Source organism: Gossypium raimondii, chromosome 1 (genome assembly GCF_025698545.1).
Source record: "Gossypium raimondii isolate GPD5lz chromosome 1, ASM2569854v1, whole genome shotgun sequence".
Lineage (NCBI taxonomy): Eukaryota > Viridiplantae > Streptophyta > Magnoliopsida > Malvales > Malvaceae > Gossypium > Gossypium raimondii.
This window is the reverse complement of record NC_068565.1, coordinates 50413359-50429972: the sequence shown is the minus strand read 5'-3', so window position 1 is coordinate 50429972 and position 16614 is coordinate 50413359. Positions and strand designations below refer to the sequence as shown.

The 16614-nt window shown below is 31.7% G+C and overlaps 2 protein-coding genes across 4 annotated transcripts; both read right to left on the bottom strand.

The window, feature by feature from the left end:
- Positions 1-847: 847 nt before the first annotated feature.
- On the bottom strand, positions 848-3265 carry LOC105786376 (leucine-rich repeat receptor-like protein kinase PXC1). The gene is made up of 2 exons (XM_012612763.2): positions 1857-3265; positions 848-1770 (listed from the first exon to the last, which is right to left on the bottom strand). The coding sequence occupies exons 1-2, from the start codon at positions 3199-3201 to the stop codon at positions 1091-1093; spliced, it is 2025 nt and encodes a 674-aa protein (XP_012468217.1). The 5' UTR covers positions 3202-3265; the 3' UTR covers positions 848-1090.
- Positions 3266-11662: 8397 nt separating this feature from the next.
- LOC105786374 (hypothetical protein) lies at positions 11663-15135 on the bottom strand. 3 transcript variants are annotated; one of them, XR_001131368.2, is made up of 3 exons: positions 14872-15135; positions 12400-14254; positions 11663-12264 (listed from the first exon to the last, which is right to left on the bottom strand). XR_001131368.2 is itself a non-coding variant. In XM_012612762.2 (2 exons), exon 2 carries the CDS (start codon positions 14191-14193, stop codon positions 12487-12489), a length of 1707 nt encoding a protein of 568 aa, XP_012468216.1. In that variant the 5' UTR covers positions 14194-14254; positions 14872-15135; the 3' UTR covers positions 11663-12486. The 3 variants fall into 3 exon arrangements, 1 of the variants encoding a protein (XP_012468216.1); XR_001131369.2 differs by having other exon boundaries at positions 11663-12251; XM_012612762.2 differs by having other exon boundaries at positions 11663-14254.
- Positions 15136-16614: the final 1479 nt, after the last annotated feature.

Below are 16614 nucleotides of genomic sequence, written 5' to 3'. Positions count from 1 at the left end.
AAACTTGCTAGATTAACAACTTCATAATGAATCACGTGAAATGAATATAAAGTAAAGCATAAAAGCAATAACACATGTACCTACTATACGTCTTTTAATTTTGTTGATTTGATTCCTGCTTTATTTATTTGATAGAAATTCATGATATAAATTTTATTGTAGGTTTACAACAAACTTATACTATAACCTATCTTTTATTTTAATCTCATTGTCACCACTACTTTTAAAATCCAAACACGCATTTTACCTCTAATTTTAATCTGACCTTTAAGTAATTAATCTCACCCTACATTAGACCTGTCCATGGGCCGGACCACTCAAAAAGTGGGAGGATTTGGATAAAAATATAGACTCGAAAAATAGGCTTAGACAAAAAAAAAATATCGTTTAGAAAATAGGCCAAGCCTTGAGTAAGACTTTTTTAACCCGAGTAGCATAATTTTTCAAACGATGACATGGCATAATCTCAAAATATCGTGTTATCAAATTTTGATAAAATCCAAATTTAATAATAAAACAAACTTAATTATCAATTTTTTTACTAAATTAAAAAAATACAAATATAAAAACCAACCTAATTACCAAAAACTAAAATTGACATTAACCCTTTTTGGCAATGCCAATTACTAGGGAAACCTGAAATTGCCTGTCGCCTTGGTGTAAAGCTAATCCGCATTTATTTATCATGTTTGGATGTTCAGATACTTCCGTTAAAAACTAATATGATTGATGAAATAATTATACAATTATACATAACGTATCACATGTACCTTATGTTTATATTATTTTGTAGTACTTTTTAATATGAACAAGATCACATCGATAAATCAGTGGTCGCATGAATCAATTGGACTAAGCTTTGGGTTCAAATTGTCAAAAATTACATTACAATGCATCCACGATCATTTCTAACCAGCAACAACAAGCAGACACAAAGACTTAAAAAATATTACAAAGAAGCACAAACCAACCAAATAGGATCTAAGAAAGAACCAGAAAAAGAAAAGAGTGATGAATTTGCAGTAAAGAGATCATGCATATATAAAAGGATGGAAATTAATTTACCATTAGCAAAATGGCAATGAAAAGATTAGTAACCAGCAATTCCATCTTCAGTGGTAGCAATGGAAGGCGAGATCGAATTGCGCGATTCGTCGTAATCTTCCCCTAAAGGTGATTGTTCCACCCTGATATCCTCGATCATTTTAGCCACTTCGGTCATCGTGGGCCGTTTTTCAGGCTGGGGAACCACACATGCTAACCCCACATGAAGCATGGAAACGAGTTCCTCCTCGATGTTTTTGTACCTCAAAAGCTCTTGATCAAACACTTCGGCTGTCCATTCTTCTTTAACAACGGATCGAACCCACTTTGGAAGATCAACTGCTGGTTCTTCGTCTTCGATTCGAGGCCGAGTCGGTGAAGGATACTGCGATGGAGCTCTCCCTGTAAGCACTTCTAACAATAAAACCCCGAAGCTATAAACATCAGCCATTTGAGACAGTCTTTTCACTTCAGCTTGTTCAGGAGCTCTATATCCACCTAATCTAGCTATAGCATGAACAGGATTTAAAAGTAAAGACAACCCAAAATCAGAAATTAAAGCAACCCCATTTTTATCAAGCAACACATTAGAAGATTTCACATTTCCATGTGGGATTTTAGGTGTATTATACTCTTCATGAATCTTTGCTAATCCACGAGCTGCACCTAAAACCAAACTGATCCTTGTAGTCCAATCCAATGGAATCCTCCCCGGTCCTCTGTTTCCTGTTTTTCAAACACAAAAAAGGGTAAACAGTTAAACTCCCATCAAAGCCCTCAATGGAATTAAATGACGAGTTTAATGACATTACCATGAAGAAGTGAATGCAAGCTACCATTAGGGAGATAATCATAAACAAGAAGCTTTTCTTCTTTAGCATAATAATAAGCTCTCAATTTCACAACATTGGGATGCTTAATTTTCCCAATTACATCCATGTATTGTTCAAATTCTTTCCTTGGACATGGATTTGCATCTTTAAGTCTCTTGACAGCAACAGTACAGCCATCATCAAGCACTGCTTTGTAAACTGTTCCTAAACTTCCTTTCCCAAGCATTTCAGCTGAAGCTCTCAACAAATCTTCTAATTCAAATTGTTTCCTTCTTTCGAAAAAAACAAGCTTACTCCTATCTGTTGCATTGGTTCCATCACTATCAGGCTCTGGTAATCCACCGGTTGCATATACTTTCTTTTCACTTCCATAGCTACTCCTTTTCCCACCATCACTCCCGGATTTCCAAACAATTTCCCCATTGTTTCTCCCACAGAAATAAGCCACTGCAAAAGAAACCAATACCAAAAACACCACACAATTCGCCACAACAATTGCAACTATAGCACCAGGGGTTAACCCTTTATGTGCTTTGGGTCTCTCTTGTTCGATTATAGGTGTTCTCGGCATTGAACTTGGGTTCGATGGAACTGTTTCGGTCGGCGTATCCACCGGTGGAGAACCTGTAAAAGAACAAACCGGAAATGGGTTTGATCCACAAAGACCTTCGTTACCTACAAAGCTTTTTTCACTGAATTTTTTCAACAAACTTCCAGGTAACCGCCCGAAAAACTCATTGTTGGTTAAATTAAGCTCTTTTAAGCTTTTAAAAGAAGAAAAGAAATCTGGGATTTCGCCGGTTAATGCATTGTTTTGAAGCCTGAGAGTAATAAGCCGTTTCAAACCAGAGATTTCTTTAGGAACATTGCCTCGTATGTTGTTGTTTGATAAATCAAGTCGGAGCAACCTTTTGAGACGCGAAATTTCCGGTGGGATGTCTCCGGAGAAATCATTATCGGAAAGATAAACTAGTTTAAGGTTAGAACAATTAGTTAACGGTGAGACGGTGCCGTTCAAACGATTGTTTTGAAGGTCGAGGATACGAAGTTGGTCTAGAAGAGAAAGAGCGGTAATGGGACCACGAAGGGAAAGGGAAGGTAGTGAGAGGGAAATGACACGACCGGTTGAGGAACAAACGACGCCGTGCCAGGCGGAGGAACAAGCGTCGCGGCCGGTCCAGTTGGAGATGAGGTTGCCGTGAGTGTCGGCTTGACGGCGGAAGAGAGTGAGGGTATCGGTGTCGTTAGTGGAGGAGGAAAGGGAAAGGAAAAGGGAGGAAAGGGAGAGAAACAAGAGGAATTGAAGCGAGGACTGGGAATTCATTTTTTGGTTTGTTTGAGCGGGAAGGAAAGGAATGGAAAGAGTGTTTTTCTTTAAATATACTATAATTAATTAATAAATAAGACTACTCCACAAACTGCTTTTTGTCTTGGGATGTTGGAGGAATGATTAAAGTAGGGAATGGAAGTGGGTAGTTTCGTAATTTTATGTTATTTATTATTAAAAATTACAATATTTTACCCTTCTTTCTTTTTAGTGTTTCACTAGTCGAATCAAAGTCGGGTTCTATTTTGTCTTCTTTATTAAAAAATGGGTAAATCAATTATTGTACGTCACCATAAGGCCTACGTATCACTTTGGTTATTTCGTTAATCACACTAGTTTTTAACAATATAAATGGATGTAATTTTTAATAGAAGTGATTAATTTACTCTATTATTCGACAACTTTTTAGTATAGGAACATTTATAGCACTTTTATCTTCCAGTACAGATATAAGTACAATATAAATACAAATATATGTCTAGTCAATTACAATGTAGAATCTAACCAACAAGACGCACAAAGAATAGAGAACCAAAGAAAACCGAATTAATCCCAAAAATAATGAACAAAACCCATATAATATAAACTATTAAATTTTCACTTAAATTCTTAAAATTTATTGATCAAAAGTGATATTCATATGTGACATCCCCTAAGAATGTGACATGTGTCGCGAATTGATAGTTGAAATATTATTTTTAAGAAATAAATATTTAAGTAAAAAAAAAAGATGTTTAAAGGGTTATTTTGTACTTAAGCCCTTGGTTATTAATTTAATTAAGTATGTGAAGGATGGGGGAATGTGAAATGATTAAAGGTGAAAAAGGGGGAAATGTGAGTATGGGTGGGGCTGTGGTTGTGGTCATGATTGCTGTTCTCCACTCCTTCCAAATGAAATGAGTAAAAAGGCTGTAGAATTGTCTCCTTTTTCTTTTAAATTTTCATGACCAATGGGTGAAATTGGGTATCTCCAATTCTTGCATGGTTGGGATTCTAAATATGTGACAATCTCCATCCTGCTTTTCTTTTTATTATTGTTATACATAAATTATCATTTCAACATTTCTCTTTTCTCTACCAAAGCTGCAAACAAATGCTTTTTCCAAAATTCATCCTTACATCGAGCTGTAATTTGATTGACATGATTATTATTATCAATACAAGAGAATGTGGATTCGAGGACATTGAAGCGTATTATTCTCTTGTTTATAGGTTGGGAAAAGGGTTATGAGTAATTCTAAATATCGTGTCACAAAGAACAAATATGATCAAAACCTAAAATGAGATTGATTCAATCATTAGTATGATTCCAAAAAAAAAAAAAGACAATGCCGCAAAATTATCGAAAGTGATGGATTTCTACATATAAATTTTTTTAACCAATATCTAGAACCACCCATAGTTCCTCTTCAACTCATAAATAGGAAGATAATTCGCTTCAACGCACTGGAACCCACATCCTCCTGCATTGACAACAATAATCATACCAATCGAGTTAATACTATAAAAAAAATATTTGTGTTGCAATGACAAGATAATTTGTACTATAAAAAAATTCAAATTCAAACTTCAAACTTTGAAAGTAACACGACTGCAAAAAAAAAAAAAATTCGCTCGTTCTTAATAACAACATTCGAGAATAAAATGAACCCTTGTAATTAGTCTAACGGCCGAATAATGTTCATTTGGACAACTCTCTTTAAACATAATATATGCATGTATATCAACATTCGAGAATAAAAAGAACCCTCGTAATTGGTCTGATGACCAAATGATGTTCATTTGGACAATTCCCTTTAAACATAATACGTCCACGTATGATACAAGTATGTCTCTACCATATGTATATAAATATTAACTACTAACCCTTTAAAGTAAAATAATTTGTCGGTGCCTTCTCAGTCCTCCAACTTTTTCTCTGGTCCTCATTATTTTATAGTTAATCTCTTATTTGTCCTTTGAAAATACTGCAGCTTAAGACAAAACTAGTAATATTCAAACATATTCAAAATCTTACCTCTGTTTTATATATATATTTAAAAAAAAACAGACATACTCTTGTCATGTACATATAGACAAATTGGTCAATAGGAAATTTCTTGGCTTTACTCTTTTATTTTTTATTTTTAGGTTAAAATTTCAAATCAAAAGCACACAGAATCACCCAAATCTTCAAAGTCAACTTGCATTGTTTGGCATATAGCAATATTCAAATATAGATGGATTTGAATATTTAAATTAATAAAAAATGATTTTATTTGGTATAAAATTAAAAATATTTGAAATAAAAATTAAAATTTATCCTTTTTTGTTAAATCTTTTGAGGATAAATCAAGTTAAGTAACAAACAAGTTAAAGAACGAAAAAATTAAAAAGACTGAACACACGTGGAAAAAACTCATCAAAAATAATGAAAAACCACATGTGAAGAGAATTTCACTAAAACAGTAAAAAAACGAAAAGTAAAAAAGATAGAGATAAAACTAAACTCGAAACTCGAAAAAAAATCTTCAAAACGTAAGTACAAAATTCTCTGAAAACTTGTAAAAACTACACTAATCAGAGTTGAAAGGGGACCTATTTATAGGCTAGATTAGTAGGTTAAATAATATTAAAATAACCTATACTAATCAGGATTGATGTGAAACAACTAAAAATAGAGTTGAACAGAGAGAAAAAAAAAAGCCGAAAAATACTAGATATAACTCCATAAAATTAAACCTAAAATGACTTCATTTGATTTTTTTAATTTTGATCTATTCTTTTATGAACAAACCAAGGTTTTGGATGTTTGTTCTTAAAAAGAAATAGGGTTTATTTTGGTTGGTTTAGGGTATTTGATTATGATTGAGAAGGAAAAAGGTTGTAACTTTAAGTCATAACAAAGCAAAGTTGTTTTCATTGGTTTAGAATTAAATTATAAAATTTTGAATGGGTTAAAAGAATTTTTATATTTTTACGGGTCAAAGTTTAATTTCGTTATTTATGAAGAGATTAAATTGCAATTTTTTTATTTTAAGTAGATTCGATTTTATTTACTTGTTTATAAATACCGAGTTGTAACACTATAAATACATGTAAAATCTTTAAAAAATTAAACATAATCGTATTAAACATATATTTATATCCGACACTTACATATAAGTGATTCGTACCGATTTTATTTGTCTACCTATCTGAATTTGCTTAAATCTATGGATAAAAAAGAAAAGGTATAGAAATTGATTCTTTTGATGCTTGAAAAGCAGCACAAGGAAGGTGGTCATACATTCATAATCCTTTTCACCAATCTCCTTTTTCTCCATTCATTTGGAACTCACTTTATGAATTGTTTCAATGATATAGAAACTATTTTTAGGTGCTTTGGGCACCGGTTTATCGGTTTAATTGGTTTGTATTGATTCTCGAGTCAACTAGTTTATTGATTTTTCGAACTGGTATCTCGGTTGATTTTTAACTTGGTTTAAACATTATTGCCCATAACTCATTCCCATCTTTTAAATTGAAAGAAAAAACACTTAAGTGTATATGAACCCACGTCCTCCTAATTACTGTAATAGCAATAATACCGATAATACCAACTAAACTGAGATTAAGATATAGAGAGAGTATCTGGTTTTAACATCATTGCCATAACCCATTCCCATCCTTTAAATTGAAAAATAAAACACATAAGTGTATATGAACCCACGTCCTCCTAACTACTGTAATAGCAATAATGTCGACTGAACTGAGATTAAGGTATAGAGAATGTATCTAGTTTAAACATCATTGCCCATAACCCATTCCCATCCTTTAAATTGAAAGAAAAAACAGTTAAGTGTATCTGAACCCACGTCCTCCTAATTACTATAATAGCAATAATGCCGACCGAACTGAGATTAAGGACTAAATTTCAAATATGAAAAAAGGTATAGAGAGTTTAATAAAATGATTTATATAAATAATTAGTGGAAAATTTGAAAAGGCACATGGTGGGACCTTTGAGGGTACACTAAATGCAGTGATGAATGTCGTTAAAAGAGAGGGAAAAACAGCTTCAGCTTTTCCTTTTAATTATTTATCTTTTTTATTACTAAAATAGCTTTATTTTTTTAGTTAAGAAAGGAAGGAGAAATTGAAGGCGGGATTGACGTCTGAATTTTGGATTCCATTTTCCTTTCCTTCTATTTCACTCCACCCACCTGAATTGTCCCACAAACCCCATCTCAATTTCTTCCCTTTTCAATGGCAAAAAAATAAGGTCCGTTTAGAAAACGAATCAAGTCTCGAATAAGGTATTTTTAGTCTTAGTTCGACTCGAACCTACAAAAAGAAAAAAAAATTGTTGTTTTATTGTCGTTTTTTTACTGTTTTGTTGTTATTGTTTGGATATTATATAATTCTTATTTTATTGTTAATTTTGCTACTATTTTAGAGGTATTTGATTGTTACGTTACACCTATGTTAGTGTTATATATTCATTTTAACATTTTTAGTGTTTTTGATGTATCATAGTTTTTTTTTAAATAATATAATTTTTTTTTAATATGAGCGGGCCGGTTTGAATAAAATTTTATGCCCATTTTTCGGGCCAGACTTAGACCTGCCAAACGAACTTAAAATTTTATTAAGACTCAACCCAACCCATAGATAAGTCTACTTTCCTATATATTTTTAAATCTGTATTTTTTTACCCTTTGTTCTTAATTGAATTAGTCATTGGAAAATAATCTAAGTGGGGTAAAATCTATTTTTTTAATGATAAATTTAATTTCTAATATTTATATATTTTCTGATTTTTTCTTTTCAGTTAAATTTAATTGTTAATTTTAAAAATAGTTAAATTATTTTTAATATAAATTCTTTTCAATAAATGTTGGGTGCAACGCTAAAATATATTATACCGAGGTAAAGTTAAAGACTTTTTTTAAGGATCCGGAACTGAATTATAAAATTTTAAGAGATTCTAATGTAATTTTACCATATATTTTTTGAGAAACTAAATAGATTGTTTTTTTCATATTTGAGAGGGTAAAGTGCAATTTTATTATTTTTAGAGGGATTGAATTAATTTTTTTTCATTTTTAGGGTGTCAGCCGCCTTAGTGTTGCCAATGCATTATATTCTCAATAGGAGAACACATATTTAAACCTTGAAAATGACATTGTTGAAAGAGGCAGCAACGGACCATAAATATGAACAGTAAAACAGACACAAAAAAAGTACAAAAAAGTATTTTTTTAATCATTGTAACAGTCCATGCATATTTTATGCTGGTATGACATTATTATTTTTTCTTATATTTCATTCCAACAAACAATTTATAAAAAATTCATAATTAAAAAAAGTCTATAAAATTCAGAAAAATATCATGAAATACACATGAATTACCATGCGAATTACAACGTTTAAAAATTTAGCATTTTAATCCATATTTTCGTATAAAAAATAATACAATTTTTAAAAAAAAATTAATAGTCAAATTTGATTTTTTTAATTTATTTTTAAGTTAGAGTGCCTAATTCAAGTTTTATTTTGGAATTATAGGAGGGCAAGGAGGCAGGTAGGCAGGCAGTTTCTTGGCTTATGGATCTCAGTGAACGCAGGCTGCCGGTCTTACGGTGTTCTCTGTTACTTTCACCCCAAAACAGAAACTACAGGTTTATTGTACTACAGGTATAAGTCAAATCAATTTTAAAATATATTTTTATTTATATTTCGAGTTAAAAAGGAACTAAAATCGAATTTAAATTTTCATTTATTTTGAAAAATTATTTATAATTAATTTTAAATGATTTTTTTATCAATGATTAGTTATTAAAGTTACTCTGATTTATGAAAAATTCGTGTGAATCAGATTTTAATTCAAGTGGACTCGAATTATATTTTGTAAGTAAATAATTTTAAAATATATATATATATATATATATATATAAATTAACTCTTTTTCAAGGTAAAAAATGGAACATACCATTTTACTTCAAACAACGATATTAATCAATAAGAATGTGACATGTGGCATGTTCTTGTTAGACGTCATACACTTTTTTAGGTCGAATGAGACTTAATTAATAATTTAGGTACTAATTTTGAAAACAAAATTTAAGTACCTAAATGAGAAAAGTGGCATGCTTTGCGGGCTAGTTTTGTATATAAGCCATTTAAAAATCACTCTATGCTATACATCTGAGCCCAAAAATCTACTCAAGATATGTCATACGAAATGCTTTGGATAAAAATATGAGGCTTAAAAAATGTGCTTAAACACCAAAAATTAGACACATTTAAAATATATGCCAGACTTGAATTAGGCTTTGTTTACCATTAACGTTGAAAAATACTTTTTAACTCAAACCTTGATTTCAAATAATAATAAAAAGGTAAACTATCAAAATAGTCACCTTTGTTTACATCATGTTATATTTTAGTCACTTATGTTTGAAATGTTACGTTTTAGTCACTTACATTATTGCCATCAACGGTGTAACGTTAAGCTGAAGTGGCACGTTAAATCATCATTTCAAATAAAAATTTTAGGTTAATTTATCAATCAGTCCCCATATTTTTCCGTTTTGAGCAATTTAATTTTTTTTCTTTTATGTTTTTTTGACTTTCCTTTTTTTTTTCTTTATTTTCCATTCTCTTCTGCTCCTTCCTTTGTTTTCCTCCCTTCTCCATTTCTTTTAACGTAGTTTTTCTATGTTTTCATTTGTTAAAACAAGTCCCTACACTTCTATTTTTTTGAACGAGTTAATTTTTTCGAGTGAGGTAAGCTTGTGGACTAGTTTTAACAAATGAAAAACATAAAAAAAAAACTATGTTAAAAGAAATGAAGAAGAGGGAAAACAGAGGGAAAAGCAAAAGATAATGGAAAATAAAAAAAATTCAAAATAACATAAAAGAAAAAAAATAAATTGCTTAAAATGAAAAAATATAGGGATCAATTATAGCATTTAACCTAAAATTCTCGTTTGAAATAATAATTTAACGTGCCACATCAGCTTACTATTACAGTGTTAACGGCAATTAACGGCTCAGTGACTAAAATGTTACAACACGATAATGTAAGTGACTAATACGTAACATTTCAAACATAAGTGGCTAAAATGTAACCTGAGGCAAACAAAAATGACTGTTTTCAAACCAAACAATGATTTTAAATTAGAATTTTAACCCAAGCCAAAAGTTTTTTGCTTTTGGAAAAGTGTTTTTAATGAAGTTACCTTTTTATCCCCTATTAAATCTTCTACCTGATAACATTATGTCTAAAATTGACATTTTATCTGCACTTTTTGACCGTAATGGTAAACACTATCAAACTTTTCAAAAGCATTTTTCAACTTGGATGGTAAACTAACCCTTAACCGTTTACAAATATTTATAAACTTTGGTAAAAATCTAGGTACATATTTCGAGTCAAGCCAGGCTTTGACAAATATAAAGTGTACTAATATCATATTAGATCCGACCCATGAACATCTTTATTTATTTGTACCTAGTTAGTACTGAACTTTTTTTTTACCTAGTCGGTACATAAGGTTGGAAATTGTTAAACATGTTATTCCAAAAAGTTAACATTGTCAATGATGATTGAATTAGATCAGTCCGACCAATCAAATTTATTGAATCGAAACTAACTGGATAATAGTTTAGAAAAATTTATTACATCAATTGACCCATCACTGTTGACATGATTGAAGGCTTCAAGAACATAAAGAATTATTGAGAGATACATAGATAAGTAGAGAGTTATAAAAAAATAAAAATAAAATAATTCTATTTAAATTTCACAACCGAATTGAAATTTTGACATGTGTCATTAAATTGTATTTAAAAATTAAAATAATAAAATAAAACATGTGACAAAATCTTAACAAAATTTTTGAATTATCACAAAAATAACATTTGTATTATTAAATTTAAATTTAAATTTAAAACAACTAGAAAAATTTAGTTATCTAAATTAAATTTAAGAAGCAAAATGTAATTTTAATATATATATATATATATATATATCATCAATCCATGTAAATATTATCTAATTTCATATATAAAGTTAAAATTTATTTGACTAAAATTTAATATTTTAAATATATACCATTGATCCATGTATTTTAAAATTACCATAAAGATATATATTGTTTATTTTAACATTTTCATTATTTAATTTAAATTTAAATTAAAGATAACTAAATATATAAAATTATTAAAATTTAAAAACTCTAAAAAGAATCCATAAGGGTGATTTCAGCTAGTGTATAAATTCATTTTATATTATCTCAATTTTATCAAATAAATTTCAAATATAAAATATTCATGCACTAGTCAAACACAATATTCTGATAAAAGTTTTTATTATTTATTACCATAATGGTAAAATGTTAAAATTTTTATATTTTTTAATATTATTCATGGACCAACCGATGCACCATGTTCAAATCAATGCAACCGTTACAGACCAAAATTTTAACCGATATGAAAAAGGAAATTTGTTGCGTTGGTTTATTATTGGAACAGTACACACCGATCCGAACTGATACGGAACCGACTACATTGCCAAGATCGCAAAGGACAGAATTTTGAGTTGATGCTCCTTTGAATGTTGAAAATGGATTTGTTTAGGCATCGGATTAACTCACACAAGGTGGTTCATCTTGGTCTAGCCACTAGGAGCTAGGGTGCAACATCACTCCAAAGGCTATAGACTCGAACTTTTGTGTCATGTACCGAGACTACAACTTCACGATCATGCAGCCTTTAAGTTCGGACCTTACATCACTCCCTTCATGAGCCAAGGACCGTTCCCAGGTCTCATAGGAGTGTTCCATGACACCGCCTCATACCTTTATAAGCTTGGGAGCAACATCACTCCACTTGATCGGGACCTTGCTCAAACCATCGGAAGCAAGACTGAAAACCGTATGCAAGAGTAAAAGTTGTTTGAAGAACCAAAAACAGAACTAATTCTGATGGCTAGGGAAAACAAAACCAACTTATCAACCCTACAACATCAATGTCACCGTAGCTCTTTTTGATTTCAAAACAACGGACTAACAGCAATGAAACTGCAAAAACATACTGAACATGTAGTGCTTACATAAACTATATTAACTGATAAAAGAATCTATCATCTTCAAATGAGTATATATATATTAACAAAGGCTTGCTCAGAAATAAGATACGATGAGTTTCACATAAAACTCGATATAGTACCTTAATGATGGGATTGACTTCTTCCTCGTTGTGGATGTTGGAACAAGTCTCGGGGTGGCATTCATAAATACTTCACGAAGTTGAGTGTCATCTCTTGTCATCCCTTTTGAGCAAATATTGGGCACAGCCATTGCCAGCAGATTCTGGCAAAGATTTTTCATTGTGTGCACCACCAATCCTATACACATAATTAAGGCCAACAAGAAGCTCCGTGATAGCTGCCTCGGTTTTTGCTTGATCCGCAAAGTGTAGCGTCTGTACCAAAAGTATATTTGACCCAGAAATTATATGCTGCTCTTCAAGGTTATGCTCGGATTGCCACCTAATCGTATTGTGAGCAAGAGGAGCCAACCATTCCAAAATCCGCACTAGTGCCAAGCTCCACTCCGCTGCAAGGGAAGCATCGTATATTGATGAAGCTAAAGACTTTGCAAACGGCTTCAGTTTAACACGAAGAGCATTTCTCATAGTGGTAGGTAACATAGTGTATAGGTCGTCTCTTGCATCGACACTGATCAAGTGAGGCGATGAAACGAGTTTCTCTATCAAAATAATCAAGTTTGCATAACGGAGAGACAACGCAGCACCACCAAGTGTCGATATAGGAGCATTCAACAACCGTTTGGTATTGAAAATGGATAGTTTAGAGTATATATTATAGCTACGGGACAATGGCTCCATCTTCAAATTGTCGATATTTTTGGGGTAAGCACCGCTGAACCTTGTAGATGTAGTGCCAATTGGTTTGTAGCTATCTAAAACGGGAGAAATACTTCCTGCCAACATGCATCCTTTAAAAGGACCAAACGCAGCATGACCTGCTCGTTTTGTTCTCGAATGTGGCTGCTTGCCATGTAAAGCAGTGGAGTGATAATGAGAATGTAGATGCTTGATGTTGGTTCGATGCTTTCCAGTGATCGACATGGACTTCGAGAATGACCTGCCAAGAGGTCCAGACGAGAACCCACATAGATTATGATCGGAAGGGTATACTGAAGACGGTATTACAGTAGAAAAGGAATGACTGCGTGAAAGATAATCACTATTAACAGATTCGAAATCATCATTCCTGTCTACCGGTACCATTTGGTTGGTCCCGAACACGTTTTTTATCCTCTCGAGTACCGTTAATAGTGATCTCAACAGAAACCGGACAATGTAATCATAAGTTCTAACCCATGGAGACATCTCGCGTAGATTTTTTACTTCTTGACGCTGCAATATAACCTTCTGTTGAAACTCGAGTAACTTCACCCGATCTAACTCGGGATTTCTCTGCATCCTCCTAAGAGTTTGCTCAAGTTCCGCCAACACTTCCAACTCTTGTGTCAACTGCATCGTAACCGCAACAAATCTCTCCATTTTCTTCATTTTTTTCTCCATCTTTTTCCATCGATATTCCCACCCGAACCACTCCAGATTGTTCAATAACGGATCGTTTATGAAGGCTTCAAAACGATGATATACAGGGTCAGTGCATTTCTTCCCAAGCCTAGCCACGTAAGTCGCCAGATGTCCAAAATTCTCGATTACCTCGTTCAATGCAAGATCCATAACGTAACTTTCATCATCGGATACAAGCCTTTGAATTCCTATCGAGTTTGCAATCTCTTCTCTCAACCTAAAGATCTCCCTATCATCCAAAGAATGCCATAAATTCACCACCTTGGACATCAAACCGGCAACTTCAAAAGCCAAGATTCCAAGCACCACTTTGTCGGTACTCTCTGAAGCACTCTTCCTCGGATTCCACCACGAACCACCAAACCACGACTCAACGATCTCGCGTCCCATAATCCGAAAACTCTACACACTAAGCACTAATCAAACATTCTCAAAATGATCTTACAAGCCCCTGAATTGAACCATAAAATGCCACAAGATCAGACCAGCAAAATACAAAATCCGAAACTCGAAATTTCATCCGATTATTACTTGTTAAGAACATTTCAAGCCACAAGAACATAAACAGCAAACAAATTAATGAGCTCCATCAAGCAATTATCCCATCAACAAATATTGAAAAAAATATAAAAATATTTAAAATATTTCTATTTTTCTCCAATATCTCCTCATTTAGTCATTTATATACTCCAAAACAACCCAATCCAGCCAAGTTGACAGAAAAAAGGTAACTAACACATTCACTAACAGATTCCAAAGAAACCCAGAAAGTACAAGACCATTTTAGAAAAAAAAACCCAAATTGTAAATTGTATCAGGTAAGGCAATTTCATGCACCAAGAACATAAATCTCCAAATTTATATACTACTAAACAACCCAATTCAAGCAATTTTGACACAACATGGAAAGTTTTCAAATTTAGATGCTTTATGGAAAGTAAATGAATTAACTAATCCATTCACTGAAAAGAAGAAACAAATCCCAAATACACAAAAAAAACCCAGAATTTGAAAGTGCAGAGAGAGAACAATGCAACAATTAATTCAAAAATTTGAACTTGAACTTACAAAGGGTCACATCCTAGCGGAAGAAACAAAAAAGAAGACTTGGTTTTAGCTTCCAAAAGGGAAAAAAGGCCGCCACAAAAAACTAGGAGAAGAAAGGGGGTTATAAGGGGTGAAGAAGATAAGGAAAGAGACAAAAGGAAACACAGAAAAACTGGGAAATCGGTCAAAACGAGGTTAAAAATGGAAACCCAATGTTGGGTTTTAATCAAGGAAAAAAGAAGCTGTAAATAAATGGTGGTTGATGCTATGTTTAACGCTGTTGTTTGGAAGGTTGCTTTTGGGGTTTTGTTGAAATGCTTTCGTTAATCTCACATTTAGAGGATCATGGAATCTAATATAGATTGGTAGACATATGGTGTAATTTTGAATGTTATTACTATAATTTACATTGTTAAATTTAATAGTTAATTTCTTAAAATATTAAATTATATATATAAAAAAAAAGCTTCAAAGATGCCTACTTTGTTTGCCTTTTCTAGGCATAAATTATAAATTTTGAAACATTAAAGTATAAATTTATTATTATATTGAATCACATACGATGACCTAATAGTTAAGAGTGTTCACCGTTTTAGGTGTGGCCTGAGTTTGAATTGCGCTAGTTGCTTATGTATATCGATTCTTGAGTTAACTGATTCAATATCTCTCCCCAACCTGATACCCAATCAAATTAAATTAAGTCAATTTACTAATTGAATCAAGTAAAAACTTTAACATAAAATTTAAGCCAAGAAAACATTGAAAAAGAGGTGTTGTGTCTTTTTTTTCCAAATTTGACCAACTTTTATTTTATTGTGAGTCTTAAATTAGGGTAAAAATAAATTGATTAATATAATGAGTAGCTAGGGTAGGGAAAAAATAAAGTTGTTAAGATCTTAAATGGATTTTTATTGTGATTTGTGAAAATAATCTCTTTAGCTTTCAAATGCCTTTTCTTTTGTAACTAAATTTTCAACTTTTCTAGGTGTTAATATTTTATTGAGACTTGAGAATTGCTTTATTTATTTAAATTTGACAAAAAAAAACATAGAGATATTCAAAAAGATAAAGCCATTTAAATCTTTATAATTTTTTTAATATTTTTTTTACTCCTTTCCTTTAAGAATGGGCCAGCTTATCTTTTTCTTTATTTCCCATCACATTATCTATGGTTCCTTTCTAATTATTTAATGATATTTCAACAATATTTTACCTTGAATCCTGAATCCCAAGCCATGACCCATAAACCTCAAACTTAATCTCGATTCCTAAACCTTAAATCTTAAACCTTGAGCTTGGGGTTTGAGTTTAGGGTTCACATTCGATATTTGAGAATCGAGGTTCAAGGCTTGGGTTTGAAGTTCAGAGTAAAAATGATCAAAATCATGTGTTGATGACAGAGAAAAAAATTGTTAAAACGTCATTAAATAATTAGAAGGGAACCATGGACGATATGGTGGGAAGGGTCTATAAAATAAATTTTCCTTTTTAGAGGGTTAAATTGTATTTTCTTTTCTAATACTTATATATATGATATGCTATTTATTGATTGAGTAACATACTTGAGTTGAAATAAAGGCTAACATGTGAAGTCTATTGGGGTTGCTTTGACTTTGTTATTTTATTTTATATTATCACTTGTTTATTGATATCTAATCTAGTATTAGTATCATTAAAATATAAAATATAATTCACCATCAATCATTAACCATATTTCTTATAGTTTTAAAAATAAATGTCAATCATTTTCTTTTCTTTTTTAGA